This window comes from Electrona antarctica, assembly GCF_951216825.1.
Source record: "Electrona antarctica genome assembly, chromosome: 8".
NCBI classification, from domain to species: Eukaryota; Metazoa; Chordata; class Actinopteri; order Myctophiformes; family Myctophidae; genus Electrona; species Electrona antarctica.
Window position 1 is genome coordinate 54,978,682 of NC_136789.1, and position 16,389 is coordinate 54,995,070.

The window sequence follows — 16,389 nt, forward strand, 5'->3', positions numbered from 1 at the left end:
TTTTCAAAATAAGTTTTAGATTTGATTATCTCTTTTCGTTTTAGCAGAGGCAATCTTCATCATAATGGCTTCGGGGTGCAGGGTTACATTAAGAAAACTTGCTACAACTAAAGAAAACCCCCTAACATCAACCTAACCAAAAGAAACAAACCAAAATACAATTTACTAAACTAAGACTAACAAAAAACAGGAGAAAACAAGGAATTGGATAAACCAAACAAAAACCTACCAAACACCCTTACAGAATGAAGTGGGCTTTGACTTAGAAGGATATACAGAATGATATACAATATATAATATAAATATAGAAATATAAATAAAATAATTAGCAAATAAACAAGGTTACAAAAGGAACAAACTAAGAATTAACATAAACCAAAGAAACAGAACTCAACTTACTCAAAGGACTAAAGACAAAAACTCACAGAACTGAAAATCAAAGGAAACAAAAAGAAAAGGGGTTGCATTGGGTGGCAGACACAACAGAGCCTCTGCTCAAACTGGTAGCTGTTGTCCTCAGAGAAGCCAAAGTAAAAATATTGGAAATTGGAAATACTCCAGTAAAGTACAAATACCAAAAAATGTCACTTAAGTACAGTACTTAAGTAAATGTACTTAGTTACTTTCCAGGCCAGCACCACTGATCTTAACAGGAGCAATACCATTATTAATTACACCGTGAGAGTTGATTTAAGGTTTATATGATTAATTCAATAGTTTGGAATCATTGGCTCGGGAATGCGACAAACACAAATGTTGAATTCGAGGCTTCGCGGGCTGGAGCCATTGATGGAAAGTGAGTAGTTATTTTGTGGCGATTCCATTCGATCGGCCGCTCAGACGTTCTTGGAGCTGACGAGGATGATGGGGATGTGTCGTCTCTTCATCTCTCTCTTCATCTGGCACCAGGAGCATGGCGTGCAGCACGAGGTGTAGACACAGTCTCTGCACATGGTGCCCTGCAATACAACACAACACAACACAACACACAGTCCCTTATGGTGCCCTGCAACACAACACAACACAACACAACACAACACACAGTCCCTTATGGTGCCCTGCAACACAACACAACACAACACACAGTCCCTTATGGTGCCCTGCAACACAACACAACACAACACAACACAACACAACACAACACAACACACAGTCCCTTATGGTGCCCTGCAACACAACACAACACAACACAACACACAGTCCCTTATGGTGCCCTGCAACACAACACAACACAACACAACACAACACAACACAACACACAGTCCCTTATGGTGCCCTGCAACACAACACAACACAACACACCACACCACACAGTCTCTACACATGGTGCCCTGCAACACAACACAACACAACACAACACACAGTCCCTTATGGTGCCCTACAACACAACACAACACACCACACAGTCTCTACACATGGTGCCCTGCAACACAACACACCACACAGTCTCTACACATGGTGCCCTGCAACACAACACAACACAACACAACACAACACAACACAACACAGTCTCTACACATGGTGCCCTGCAACACTACACAACACAACACAACACAACACAGTCTCTACACATGGTGCCCTGCAACACTACACAACACACCACACAGTCTCTACACATGGTGCCCTGCAACACAACACAACACAACACAACACAGTCTCTACACATGGTGCCCTGCAACACTACACAACACAACACAACACAACACAACACAACACAGTCTCTACACATGGTGCCCTGCAACACTACACAACACACCACACAGTCTCTACACATGGTGCCCTGCAACACAACACAACACAACACACAGTCTCAGCACATGGTGCCCTGAAACACAAGACCACAACCACAAATGTCCCAAGAAACTATAGCTATAGCCTAGCCACCACGTATGCTGCGCTCTGGGAGAACAGAACAGCTGAATTCTTTTTTTTTGATTAGTCGTTCCATGATGCTGGTTTGAAGCATGGCTTAGATTGCTTCCTCGAAACGACCTGTCGTATAATTGTCCTTGTTCTATCTGCAAAGTGTTTGTTTCATGAAAATCCATGTTATGAGCTACTTCCTGTCAAGAAATTACTTGCAGGTGATTATGTTTGAGTGGTGCAATGTGTGTCCCTGGTTGGTTGTCCGTTTGGTTGGTTTTCAGCAACAGTGACACACACATACATATTAACTGTTTATATGATGATTTCGGGTGTGACAGTACTGTAGCCTACAGTACAGTACAGTAGAGTGACCCCCTGGGGACCCCCACACGGTAACGCTGTCATTTCTCAACCGTTTCGGACGCCAGGCGGCTCGGGAATCGGGAATCGGGAATCGGGACAGCAGCCATGGCGTGTTCGTGTGGGTCTGGAACTTCCGGGGACCCCAGGGGGACCTCCACACGGAGATGCACCACTCACTTCACACAGGTGTGTTGGAGTTTGGAAGAATTCACTTTCAGTAAAGCAACCCTGCTGCCTCCCACATTATATTGAGTGATATCCAACGACCGACAGACAGACAGACAGACAGACAGACAGACAGACTTACCTTGATGCCATAGCGTTGCCTCATGGACACTCTCATTGCCATGGAGATTGGACGGACACAGCCAAAGATGTCCAGCAGAGGGAGACAAAGGCACTGTCCGTAGCTCTTGGTGAAGATGCAGGCGTAGCAGGGACAGCACCAGAACCCAAAACAACCTGGTTGGATCACGTGAGTGCACGGTATGTATGAACTAATATCTGACTACTATATTTCTACAAATACATATACTATGGTAGTAGCATCCTCTTCAATCAACAAATCAATCAATCAACCAATCAATCAATCAATCAATCAATCAATCAATCAATCAATCAATCAATCAAACATAAATATAAATGTAGATATAATGAATGTATGCAGCTTACAGTCAGCCATGTCATCGCAGCAGTCACATATCCCAGAGCCCCAGTCGTTGGATTCTGTGGACTCCAGCACCGGCTGAAGCTGTTTTATCTCCAGCTTAGAGGTCATCCTGATCTGAACACGCAAGACACTACAATATTATAGGATATACTATATATGCACAGAAGGCATTTTGGAAATAACTCTTAGGTCACATTCCCACCTAATACTTCGGTAGACTCAATGCGAATGGGCGGAGTAGTTGGGATTCTTGCATATTTAATTTGCTGCGGTTTGCCTTCACACTGTCATCCGCAGCAATTGGAAACGCAGCAGGGGGGACCTTTATCAATATGTTCCATTCATAAACTAGCCTACACAGTGAAATATATGGTGATACAATTATACTCATAATGTGCATGTGTCGTGCCGTCTGGGACTGGACCCCCCCCCCCCCCCTCTCTCTCTCTCCCTCTCTCTCTCTCTCTCTCTCTCTCTCTCTCCGCACGCAGCCACGCACTGTTAACAGACAGTAGCGCAAAATGTTTACAAGTTTATCGAGATGAAAATCCCTACTCCCCACACAGTGACAGCACTCCATGTTTACGGCACGCACAGACAGACAGACAGACAGAATATTCTGTAGGCTATAATACACTGCAGTGTTTTTATGTGTTTCCTTAAGCAATTGATTAATGCACTCGTCCTCATTTCGATCAGGGCTTCAGTCTCCTCATTCGACCACGTCTATCCACGGTAACGGGACATCTTTGCGCTGCGTAAAATATGCCTTCTCCGTCTCCAACTGTGTTCAGCTCCTCACCCGCCACATTGTTTGCTTCATTTCCTTTATTTACTGCGGATTGCATTCACACCTGCACCGAATCGTAATCTAGTGCGATTGGAAGCGAAGCGAAACCCCTGTTTTTGCTCGGAGTAGAATGCGGTTCTTTGATACGCATTAGGATTCGAATGAGCCTTCACACCTGCCAAACGAAGTGCACTTTCTGACAATGCGCAGCAGGATTCGCTTTAATCGCAGCTAAGCTTTCTGGTGTGAATGTCACCTTAGTCTAAGGCTTAGACTAATTCAGAAACGGGTCTCATGGTCGTAGCTTACGTATTTCCTGTAGGCGTATATGTATGTATAAAGTACAGCAGCCATGTGTTCATAAAACAGAAAGATTGGGTATTGGGTAAGACTGACGTTATGTATCTTTCAGGACCTTTCACTGCTTCGTCTCAACCATTACTCAATGGCTCTGGTCTCAGACCCCGTGGTGGATATTTTGACATTCCGTTTTATTTTTATTTTTTATGTTGCCACTACTGTTGGAGCAGCCATAAACGAAACAGGTTCATCTCGATGTTCTGGGCATCTTTGTAATGTTAGTGTTAGTAAAAAGCAGGTAAAAGAGTAACGTTTGAGGCAGACTAACATCAGTCACTCTGTTCACTGTAGTAGAAGAGGTGCGCCTGGTGAGGGTTTAAACAGCTATGTCGAGTCCGCCTACAGGAAATACGTAAGCTGCGACCATGAGACCCGTTTCTGAATTCGTCTATACTTCCGGGCGTCTTGAGACTTCCTTGGTTCCTCACGTTCCGTTAATCGTTTCATGCATTCTTCTTTTCATTAATAGATGTTGTTAAACTTCTTTATTTGGTGGTGTGGACCTTGATTGTGAATAGTGGGGGGAATGTGTGCACAAAAAATAATTTCAGCCACACGTAAACCTGTGATGTGACAACAAAGATGATTTTGATTCTGAGGCACATGAGTGAATACACAGGGTTTGATTTGTATCAATCCATGCATCCATTTTGAGGACCCTGCTGTACAACAAGTCTTCAGGTTTTATCCACGTAGCAGTTTTGTACCCATTCTACATACTGTGAATAAAATGTTCAATCAATCCAACAATCTATCAATCAACCTTAACCACATGAGCCTTACACAGTACTCTGCCTAAAGATACTTCTTTGTGAAACATTGCAAAACAATATCCAATATGTACGGAGTCATGGTAAGAAAAATAAATCGGACAAGATGTTATCTCGTCCGGACAAGATGTTATCTCGTCCGGACAAGATGTTATCTCGTCCGGACAAGATGTTATCTCGTCCGGACAAGATATTATCTCGTCCGGACAAGATGTTATCTCGTCCGGACAAGATGTTATCTCGTCCGGACAAGATATTATCTCGTCCGGACAAGATAATATCTCGTCCGGACGAGATCATTTATTTTTCTTACCATGGCCACTCAGGGGCTCCATAAATATGTGAGCTTGTACATCTTTCAGTAATACAAAAACAGTCTATATATTTTGCCAATTCAAATTTGCCCAAAATATGGATGCCAGGGTTAATGTGTGTGTAAACAGTGCAGTGTACTGTTACAATTGGCTCTTATCAAACAAATATATCAAACATAATTTCCAAAAGGAAATACGTTTAATTCAGTCATTCAATTGACCAGAAGCAGGGATATAAAAAAATAAAATAAAAATGTACAGAGGGTGGATATCAAAAGCACCCCCAAATCCCCCAAACACAAATCCAACCGTGTGATAATACATCATTACAATTAGGCTATACAAAGTAATACAACTAAGTGCATTATGGCAGAATGTCAGAAAAGGGAAGAAAAATAACTATGAGGCTATTATGAGCATTCATTAAGTTTACTAGACAAGTAGACATGCGGGTGATCTTACCTGCGTGAGCGGCTATATGCGCGTGTGCGTGTGAGAGAGAGAGAGAGAGAGAGAGAGAGAGAGAGAGATGAGGGGGGAGTGAGAGATAGTTCTATCTTCTTCTAGATAGATTCTACTGTACATCACCTGATGAACTACAATTATGTGCTTGACGATTATGTTCTTTGAGACAGAGTTTATGGAAGAATGCACCTTCTTCGCCTGAGCCAGCCCGACCAGTTAGTCCTGAAGTCAGTCACGTTGGGATTATTACATGTTATTCATTAAAACACCCCACGACAGAAAAGAAAATAAGGCGAGGCTGCAGTGACATGAGCACAGCCTCGTGTGACGCTCCCCTATTCGGACTACATGTCAATTCAATTCAAAGGAGCTTCATTGGCATGAGAAAAGAAAACATATACGTTTACATTGCCAAAGCAAGTGTCAAAATACAATAGAGAGTATGCGCATGCTTAAAGTGAATGGCACATCGAGTGGCAAATCGAGTGGCAAAGCAACAGGCAAAGTGAGTTTAACATAGTTTAATGTTGTTTAATGCAATCAGATATGACTTTTCTGTGTGGATGTATGGGCTGTCAAGGCCAGAAAGTAGTTTTTTGACACTCAGTAGGCGTTCCTGCATAACTTCCTGGTTTGATGATGATGTCACGCCATACCCTCTATAAGAACTGTTGAAAAGGGGGAGTATATACAGTTGGAGGGGGTACAGCATCTTTGTAAACAGAGCTATGTCACATTGCATCATCTATTATACAATTGAAAAGGTGTGCCCAAAACGCTGTTCCCAACCCAGGAACAAAAGCCACCAGCTACTACGTCACTCCAAGAGTGTCTGACACACTGCAACACACACTGCAATAACCCACTAAACACACTAACACGTCACAGACTTACCCTCCGCGTCGATCCACGGCTATCTCCTCATGTCGCGCAGCACGCCCACACTGAACACCATCCGCGTAAAAATTGTCATCGCACTGCCACTACAGCCGGCTCCCGTCCACACTCACAAACAACATCAATATCAATAATAAACACAAACACGCCACAAGCACCGACACCCCCGCCTAATTTGTTGCCACGTCTATGACAACAAGCACAGAAACAATGCCATTCAACACGCTACTTACACACACTACCACTCGCTTACAATACGCGGACCTGGCAACACTACATCCCCTCTCCCATTTGCTCAAAGCCAACCACGTGACCCACGAGAGCTTTTATGTTTCTGCAACACCGGAAGTTACACGCTACACACACACACACATTAGAAGAACAACACGAACACAACACTACACACACACACACACACACACACGGGCCACTGTTGCCAGGTCTATCAAAACAGGCCCAGAAACAAGCAAACAGACCCAGAAACAAAGCCTTTCACCACGCTACTTACACACACTACAACTCGCTTACAATTCACGACCCTGGCAACATTGTTCCCCGTCTTCCACAACACACACAGTCCCACACAGACACACACACACTGATTCGGACTTGGATGGACAGCGGCGCGATTACATAAATACACCCTTTACTTCATGCAAACACGACAATTGCACCACCAGTTTCATTAATGTAAACACGACAATTGCGCGACCCGTTTAATTCATGGAAACATGACAACTGCGACGCACCGAGGCGCATGGATTCTGTGTGTGTGTGCGTGCGGGGTGACTCTGAATTGGAGTGTTTATGTCAGTCAGCGATGCGATCCGTTGTTATTCAGCCAGGAAAACAATCTAAACATTATATACTAACGTCAGCATCGGGCAGATTAACACACACAAGCGTTATTAGTTGAGTTTTCTTATTGAAGTGCCTCTGAATTGTAACGGTGTGTTTATGTCAGTCAGCGATGTGATCCGTACCAGCACCATATGCACGGACTGGAGAGAGGCGAAGTGTTTCTCTCCCTTCGGCTCATGTAGCCCTCATTGTAACTACAAATATTGTTCCCGAACAAACAATGTGGGGTCACTGCAATCCGCAATCCAAAATAATGTAGCCCTACTATAATGCAGTCAAGGTCCCCCAAAAAATATACTACAGTATGTTCTGCTCCATTCTCTACAGCTTTTGGTTTCCAAAAACAGTAATTTATTGTAAGCAAACAAAAACAGTAAACAGCAGTTTCATGTCTGCTTATTTTCATTTACATTAATTTCCTTTGATGTGAAAATACAACAAATAATAATAATACCCATCCGTTACTACATGTCAAGGGCACAATACTGGAGTGGAGTCTGTCAAATCCCGCTATTTCCTTCTTCCCATTGCGCTGCCCACGGAACTAGGATTCGCCGCCCAAAGGGCGGCGAAATTCTAGTTATATACATTTTGAAACAAATAGCAGCATATTCTTTTTTGCAGTCACTTTGGGACAAATAGCAGCATATTTTCCTCAATAATATTTAAATAGCAGAGTGTTTAAAGGTAGCAGCTCTGTTTACATGTGCAGTAGGTCTAGCGGTCTATTTGGTACAGATAGTAGTCCTTAGGGTGGTTGTATTCCATTGGCTAAACCTTCTTTTGTCAGTTCACAAATCTTTCTGCTGTGTTTGCACAGTCCTGCACTTTTCAGGATTCCAATTCAGAAATAGCAAAACATTATTCAGGATTTCAATTCAAATATAGCAAAAATAGCCAATCTACAAGCTCAAAATGCGTCGCAGTGCGACGCGTTTTGAGCTTGTAGATCGGCTATTTTTGCTCCGACCTGTATGCAATGTGGCCCCTCTGCAAGTGAGTGTGGAAATATAGTGGCCCTCTCCATTGTCAAAGTTGCCCACCCCTGGTCTATAGATTGTGTAGACTTCTTGTATTAAATTAAGTAATGCTTAACAATAACATTAACATTTTACGCTCTAAGAGCGCTAAGAGTTAAAGATCTAATAATGGTCCATTTGGTTACCAACTCTGCATAATTTAGCTGGAGACCATGCACCTGGAACCTCCTCAATGAGCTCCCCAATGACCTCCTCAATGACCTCCCCAATGACCTCCTCAATGACCTCCCCAATGACCTCCTCAATGACCTCCCCAATGACCTCCTCAATGACCTCCTCAATGACCTCTTCAATGACCTCCCCAATGACCTCCTCAATGACCTCCCCAATGACCTCCTCAATGACCTCCCCAATGACCTCCCCAATGACCTCCCCAATGACCTCCTCAATGACCTCCCCGGACCACTGGTTGAAAACCACTGGGTTAACCAGTTGAACCCTACAGTTCACGGGGGCTGTGACCACACTAGGTAGATTTGCACGTTTCGCCAGCTGCACATATAATTCTCAGCTGTTGTAATAGATTTTTGCAGTATCCATGTTGTTCCTTCCTTCTTTATGTGTCACACATGAACATAAAACAGCTAACAGCAGGAGACAGTGTACAGTATATACTGGTAACTATTTCTGACAGCAAACGCACAATTTAATCGTGCAAACATTGTTTTGGTTCGATTGTGTTGTTCCACTTTTGCTTTTGCAATGCAAATGTATGTTTTCCCAGGCCAATAAAGCCCAATTGAATTGAATTGAATTGAATTGAAACATTGGCAATGGTCCAATAGAAACTAAGTCCACTGTAACAGCAGGAGACAGACCGTCACACTGTCTCGCCCTGCTGCCCTCTCTCTCTCACTGAACAAAGGCGGCAGCATGCCAACTACCAGCTGCACCCACTGCTCATATTGTTGACATTAAACAATATGACAGCTCTCTCTCTCTCTCTCTCTCTCTCTCTCTCTCTCTCTCTCTCTCTCTCTCTCTCTCTCTCTCTCTGTGTATCATGTCATATAGCACAGTCATATAGCACAGCGTCAACAGCTTTCTACAGGAGGACTTAAGGCTCATTCTTAGCATGGACTTTCGGTGGTGAGCTGACCACCGGAGCTGAAATAACGTTGAGCGGTGGTGAGTAAAAACAGAGAGAAGGGCTGGGGCGGTGGCGGTGGTTTGTTTTTCACCTGGCTCGTGGCGTCATGTTGTAGTTCGGTGGTCACCTCACCACTGAAAATCCAGACTATGAATGAGCCTTAAGGCCTATTCATGGTTTGGATTTTCGGTGAGGTGACCACCGCTCCGGTGGTGAGGTGACCACCAGAGCTGTAATAACGTTGAGCGGTGGTGAGTAAAAACAGAAAGAAGGGCGGTGGCGGTGGTTTGCTCTTCACCGCGGCTCTGTGACGTCATGTTGTAGTTCGGTGGTCACCTCACCACCGAAAATCCAGACTATGAATAAGTAACGCTTTAATAGCAATCCCCTAGGGATTATACAGTATAGCAGCAGTACACCAATGGTGCCAGTAGAGGGCAATGACAGACACTCAATCAGGCATTTTCAGTAACACGTCAACATTCATCAACATAAAATAAAATAAAATTGGTTCCATTTGCACTACCTCAGAGTTAACTGTAATTGTCCATTTGGTACCTCAGAGGAAACCTCCTCTCCTCTCCTCTCCTCTCCTCTCCTCTCCTCTCCTCTCCTCTCCTCTCCTCTCCTCTCCTCTCCTCTCCTCTCCTCTCCTCTCCTCTCCTCTCCTCCCCTCCCCACCACAGTGGAACCATGACCATAGGAAACCAGCACATGAGGTAGGTCTGTCTGTCAGTCAGTCAGTCAGTCAGTCAGTCAGTCTGTCTGTCTGTCACTCTCTCGCACGCACACACACACACACACACACACACACACACACACACACACACACACACACACACACACACACACACACACACACACACACACACACACACACACACACACACACACACACACACACACACACACACACACACGGGAGCGAGTAACCTCACTGAACCAGTTGGTAAATCATTGATCACAGCAAACAGGGTCGCTGTGTTCTCCTGCACATGCGTGAGAACCACATGCACCTTACTGACATGAACTGAACTCTACTGAATGAACCACATGCACCTGAAGGCCAAGCAAATAATGACTGTTATCTCATATTCATCTTAACCTAGATACTTCACCTACATACCACCAGTAAGACACCTGAGGTCGCGTGCACTGGCCATATATGGAGCGTGTCTTGAGTGTACATGGGGTGCGATGAGGTCAGATCAACATATGGAATGTCAGAACAGGTCAGCTCCATATATGGAGATCTAAGGGTGGTAGCGGGGGCAGTGTCTTGAATGTACAGGGTTTGATGAGGGCCCAGGTAGGGCCGAGCCTTACTTTTCGGGCCTGTTGAGAACCCTAGTTTCCGCACTAATAACTTTGGGGCAGGCCCGTCTAGAGTTTGAATGGACAGAATTGTGACAGCTGGTCGCATTTACTATGACATCAGGGATCAAATAGGTAATTAGCTCAATGGTAAAAATGCCATCACTTGTGCAGGAAACCGGTTTCAAGAATAGTCTAGAGTTTAAAGGAATACTTCAGCCCCCCCCCCCCCCCTCCCAGAGAGAGAGAGAGCGAGAGAGAGAGAGAGAGGGGGGGGGGGGGGGGGGGGCGGGGTTTAGCTAGTCATACATACTAAAGAGAAGAGAAGAGAATAGTAGAGGAGAGGAAAGAAGGAAGCAGTGGTGAGAAGAGGGGAGACGTGGAATGCGTGAAGAGTCGAGGGAGCCTTATAAACTCAGGTATGTTTACTGCTTCTCTGTGCCACAACATGTTTCTGCCGTGTTTGTAACTTAATGCAGTGGTTTTCCAGCCCTCTTTCATATCAAGGTCCATTATTTATTCTGCAGTTGAGCCACGGACCATATCATTTGATGAGATGTATAGCCTCTCAGACCTATATTTTAATAATGTATTGTCGTTGGATACAACGACAATGTATGTATTGTCGTTTGTCCACAATTCCATAGGCCATATTGATGTTGGCACAATAGGAGAGACAACAGGCAAACGTTCATCAAAAATAACAATTCTTCGACATTCTCTCATTGCGTAGACTTCTTCTAAATTAAGTAATGCAGATGTTTAGCAATAAATAATGAACTCTTGAGAGTTATGGACCTGTAAAGGATTTATTTTACGCTCTCCAGAATGAAAGATCTACAGTATAAGGGTCCATTTGGTTGCCAACTCTCATTTAGCTGGGGAACCACCTTGAACCCCCTCAAGGACCAGCATGTTGAGAACCACTGACTTAATGCATTCATTCTTTCCATGTGTGGTAAGAATGAATGTACCTATAGAGTGAATACCTAGAAATATGACAGTGTGACTGTACGCATATAGAAATATGACAGTGAGAATGTATGGAGAGTGAATATGTGAGCCACATGGAAGCTTATGAAGCGGTCGAGCCGCTTTCCTTTCACCTCTGACCCAGATAGATGAACTTGAACCTTGACCTAAAAAACGTGAACTCACACACTCTCTCTCTATCTCTGTCAGTGTGTGAGAGAGTAGTCCCCCCCCCCCCCCCCCAAATAATCAACTTTTAACTGGCTCCCACACTGCCTTCCAGGAACACATGGTATGGATTTATGATGTTCTTTGTCTTATTGTCCACACATGTTGTCTTGGGCGGCTTCCAGCGGCTGAGGGCGAGCCAACTAGGGCAGGCCATTGTGAGAGTTTTAGAACAGAAATTAGGCTAATCTTTGCTCCGGCAAACAACCAAAGTGCACGTGTGTGTGTGTGTGTGTGTGTGTGTGCGTGTGCGTGTGCGTGTGCGTGTGTGTGTGTGTGTGTGTGTGTGTGTTCTATCTATCTATCTATCTATCTGTCTGTCTGTCTGTCTGTCTGTCTGTCTGTCTGTCTGTCTGTCTGTGAAATGTGGGTCGGAGGAATGTGAACTCAACCTAACCTGTACTCTCTAGAGTATACGCTATCCACTGACCTCTGACCCAGGCAGTTGAACTTGAACCTTTAAATCATGATGACCCAGTGAAACTCTCTCTCTCTCTCTCTCTCTCTCTCTCTCTCTGGGCGTGCGTCCGTCTTGCTTTTTGTAGACAGTTCTGCCCACCGTTACACAGAAGGAGCTGGTCCATGATATGAACCAGGTCGGCAACGTACACCAGCGCCCCCCTCGCCCCCCCGTTGACCCAGAGGAGCGTCACAGAGCCCCCCTCGTCCCCCCGTTGACCCAGTGGAGCGTCACAGAGCCCCAGAGTGTCCCCCAGACGTGTGCCAGCAGCTGCACACCGGCTCTCCAACCGACGCTCAGCTCTGCACACAAAGCCAGGTAATAGAGATCTGTTTTTATATACAATCTGTATGTTAATACAACATAACGTATACAGTCTGTATGGTGGAGAATGTTAATACATGTATAAACCAGAGATGCCCGCGAGTCTCGGAGCTCGAGTCCGAGTCGAGTCTATAGCAGCCTATCAATCGCGCAGCTGTGTTCAGTGCAGTTTCAGGAAAGCACAATGTACTAGGCCTACTAACATTGGATGGTAAAGTTCCAACCTTCTGGTTCTCATTTTAAGGACAGGAGTGAATATCCTAAATGGCTCTAGATCTCCATTTAGTTTCCACTGAAGTAACGGAGTTATGATACGTCCAAGTAGTGCATGTCTCCAAAAGTGTTTGTTTGCTTTTGCCGTTTTAATCTTTAAATGTTATGATGAAATTGGCTCCACCGTGCATAGGAAATCAGCTGAGCTCCGCGCACCTGAGGTTCATTTGCGAAATTGCGATGCGGGAGGGGAAAGGAAAGGGATGCGATATGATTTGTTCCAGGCATTTCATTAATTAATTAATAAAGTTTGTATACTGCAATTTGCAAGTGCAGACGGTGTCTTTGTGCACTTTATGTGCATTTTTCTGAATACATTAATTAATGGGTCAAAAAAGTATGACTCTGCGCTTGTCTACGAGTCATTGAGAGTCATTGAGCTCAAGTCCGAGTCGAGTCTGGAGTCTTTGAGGGGCGAGTCCGAGTCGAGTCTAGAGTCGCATTTGTGGCGACCCGAGTGCGATTCGAGTCACCATCTCTGACATGTATAGAGGGTATGCGCGTGACATCATCGTACCTGGAAGTTATGCGGGAATGCCCACTGAGTGGCAAAAAACTACTTTCTGGCCTTGACAGCCCATTCATCCAAACAGAAAAGTCGTCTGATTGCATTAAACAATGTTAAACTCATCAACATTGCAGCTGTACGAAAAGCTTGAATTATCCTCTTTCTATCTGCAAAGTTTTTGTTTCATAAAAATCCACCATTTCTGTCAAGAAATACCCTGCATTTGATTATTTTTCTAAGTGTCAGAGTTTGGAAGTGCTTGTTTTCAATAACACAACATTTTGCTGCCTCCTGCATTATGTGACATTTAGAAACAGGACGGTTGAGTGATTTCCAACGAGCGCTTCCAAACTCCAACACTCCATGCTGCTCAATCTTTTGCCACTCAGTCTAGATGAGGGGGGCGTGTCCTGATGGCAAAATCATACTCTCTATACACTCACTCTACTGTGGCAGGTGACCCGGGACAGCCAGACGAAATCACCAAGCATCGCTATAGGAGCTGAAGAGGAACGCCACAGACACTATGACCTCTGACGCGGGCAGTAGCACCCCCGAGCCACCGGAGGCGCAGCGCGGTCCAGCATCATCAGACTCCCTGCTGACGGCCGCCAGGCTCGCACGGCGAGGAGGAGGAGTCAGGATGGACGCCTCCCGGGAGGCTCAGCCCCCGGCCTCCCGCGGCCCTTCCGCCGTCGGCAGCGCGCTCGCGCACGCCCTGCGGCTGCAGTGCCGCAGGGAGAGCACCTCTGCAGGCGGGAGGGAGAGGTGCAGGCAGACGGCCGGCGGGGAAAGAGGCCCGTGCGGGAGAGAGAGAGAGACGGGACGGGTCGATAGAGGGACAGACGCCAGCAGGGTTCCTCCTCCTGCTGGCCTTGCGGTCAAAGTCGCTCAGACGGGTGCGCCGATGCTAGCCGACCAGGTGACAGACAGAGGCAGACAGAGCGGTTTAGGCAGACAGACAGCTAGCGAGAGGCAGACGAGTGCAGACAGACCGACGGCCGTGGTGTCTGTCTGCGTGTCCAGCTGCCGGAGGACATGGAGACAGGCCAGGCGATGGAGGGGGTCCATGTTACCAGCCATAGCTGAGGGAGGGTCCTGAACTGACAAGGACCCTCCCAAACACCCCCCCCCAGATAGATAGACAGACGGACGGACGGACAGACAGACAGACTATTTTCAAATGGACAACGTACATGACAGGGCTTAATTGGTTAATGCATTTTGTAATAGTGTAGTTGAGCAGTCGTGGCGTGGAGTGAAAAACATGTTCCGGTACCTAATTTGCCTATTATGCAGTACTAGGCTATTGAGCATTTATAATAGGCCTATCTCACAGCCCGCTTTTCACGCCCACTTCCGGTAAATAGTGGTGTCATTAACATTAGCATTTACACGTTTTTTTCTCTGGAGAATCTAAGTACATTTTCTAATGTAAAAATGTGACAGACCAATATTATTATGAAGCAAACAAGATGGTAAATCAGCTCGAACAGATAGAACAAACCTTACCTTGAGAAAACAAAAGTTGTAGACTTCTTAAATTACCTCCGTTAACATGTAGCGTCTATGGAGTGACGTCACGCTATCACCACTAACCCCGAAAGGGGGCGTATTAAGGGGGCGGGGAAATTCTGTGAGATAGGCTTATTGTCTAAAATGCACACTAGCCTACTTGAGTAAATGTCTTTCCACCACTGAATGAATGTTAACATACCGTACACTGTACTCTGGCGACACCTGCTGACAAAGACGTGTTACTGTAGCTACATTGAATGAAGAAATGCAATGACTTTTCAAATGAATGTTAAAAACAATCAACAAGTCATGTTTTAGCCATGTAGTGTAACTCACTATGACATGAGTGTGCTTCAGTGGGATAAACAGCACTTTGTTCTGGGCAGGACAATGATAGTCCTCTTTCTTTCTTTCTTTCTTTCTTTCTTTAAATTTTTTGATGAAAAGTGTTGAACTCAACTTTAGATGTAGGCTACATTCTTCATTTCAATGTAATATTTTGCGTCCATTTATTTTATTCCTATATAGCCTACAGCTTTTAATGTCTGTCATGATGATGTATGATGATAAGAGCACCCCTCACTTCACACAGGTGTGATTTTTTACATAATCTTTACCTTTTTTTACATAATCATTTATTATTTTTCCCTCTCCTCCTATTAGCTACATTTAATAATATTTTCAGTTAATATGTCGCAGCGCCTCGATCATGTACTGTGTGTTCAGTTAATTTGACTTACATAAAGGGTTTCTTTGAGCACATTGGCCACCATCATCTCTTGATAATTTAGAGAAACTCTAGCTCAGTCTTTGAACAGGATGTTTTTAAGGTCATTGAACAACCCTTTCTGGTGCCTAGTAACCTGTCCTTTGGGGAGAAAAAAGCTCTCTCTGAACTATTTGAGGACAAAGATTTGGTTTTGAAGCCAGCTGATAAGGGGGGTGGCCTAGTGGTCCAAGATACTCATAAATACCGTCAAGAAATATTGTCTCAGTTGGCTAATGAAAAGTTTTACAAAAAATTAAAGGGTGATCCAACGTTGTCATTTCAAAGTGAGATTTTTTCCTACTTGGATGATGCAAAAAACAATGGTTTCATTTCTAAATCTGAATTTAATTTCCTTTATTGCCAATATCCTATTAGACCTGTGTTTTATACATTGCCAAAAATCCACAAATCCATGATTGATCCACCTGGACGCCCTATTGTGGCACAAATTAATTCTCTATCCTCACCTTTGTCTGAATATGTGGATTTTTTCATTAAGCCTTTGGTTCATGAGTTACCTTCTTATATTAAGGATTC

General features: G+C 44.7%; 2 protein-coding genes across 5 annotated transcripts; one reads left to right on the forward strand and one right to left on the reverse strand.

The window, feature by feature from the left end:
- LOC306927640 (cornifelin homolog B-like) lies at positions 1-5,628 on the reverse strand. The gene is made up of 4 exons (XM_079507445.1): positions 5,596-5,628; positions 2,902-3,013; positions 2,537-2,691; positions 1-959 (listed from the first exon to the last, which is right to left on the reverse strand). Exons 2-4 carry the CDS (start codon positions 3,005-3,007, stop codon positions 837-839), a joined length of 384 nt encoding a protein of 127 aa, XP_079363571.1. The 5' UTR covers positions 3,008-3,013; positions 5,596-5,628; the 3' UTR covers positions 1-836.
- LOC306927638 (uncharacterized protein) lies at positions 2,575-15,984 on the forward strand. 4 transcript variants are annotated; one of them, XM_079507440.1, is made up of 3 exons: positions 2,575-2,715; positions 12,546-12,778; positions 14,022-15,984. In XM_079507440.1, exon 3 carries the CDS (start codon positions 14,092-14,094, stop codon positions 14,665-14,667), a length of 576 nt encoding a protein of 191 aa, XP_079363566.1. In that variant the 5' UTR covers positions 2,575-2,715; positions 12,546-12,778; positions 14,022-14,091; the 3' UTR covers positions 14,668-15,984. The 4 variants fall into 4 exon arrangements, with proteins under 4 accessions (XP_079363566.1, XP_079363568.1, XP_079363569.1 ...); XM_079507442.1 differs by lacking the exon at positions 2,575-2,715 and adding an exon at positions 10,166-10,205; XM_079507443.1 differs by lacking the exon at positions 2,575-2,715 and adding an exon at positions 11,151-11,219 and having other exon boundaries at positions 12,550-12,778.
- Positions 15,985-16,389: the final 405 nt, after the last annotated feature.

Coding starts and splice junctions, on each gene's coding strand:
- LOC306927640 (XM_079507445.1), bottom strand. CDS start 3,007: ATGACCTCTAAGCTGGAGATAAAACAGCTTCAGCCGGTGCTGGAGTCC. Junction 2,692..2,901: donor CTGCGATGACATGGCTGACT/GTAAGCTGCATA, acceptor TGATCCAACCAG/GTTGTTTTGGGTTCTGGTGC. Junction 960..2,536: donor GGCAACGCTATGGCATCAAG/GTAAGTCTGTCT, acceptor GTTGTATTGCAG/GGCACCATGTGCAGAGACTG.
- LOC306927638 (XM_079507440.1), top strand. CDS start 14,092: ATGACCTCTGACGCGGGCAGTAGCACCCCCGAGCCACCGGAGGCGCAG.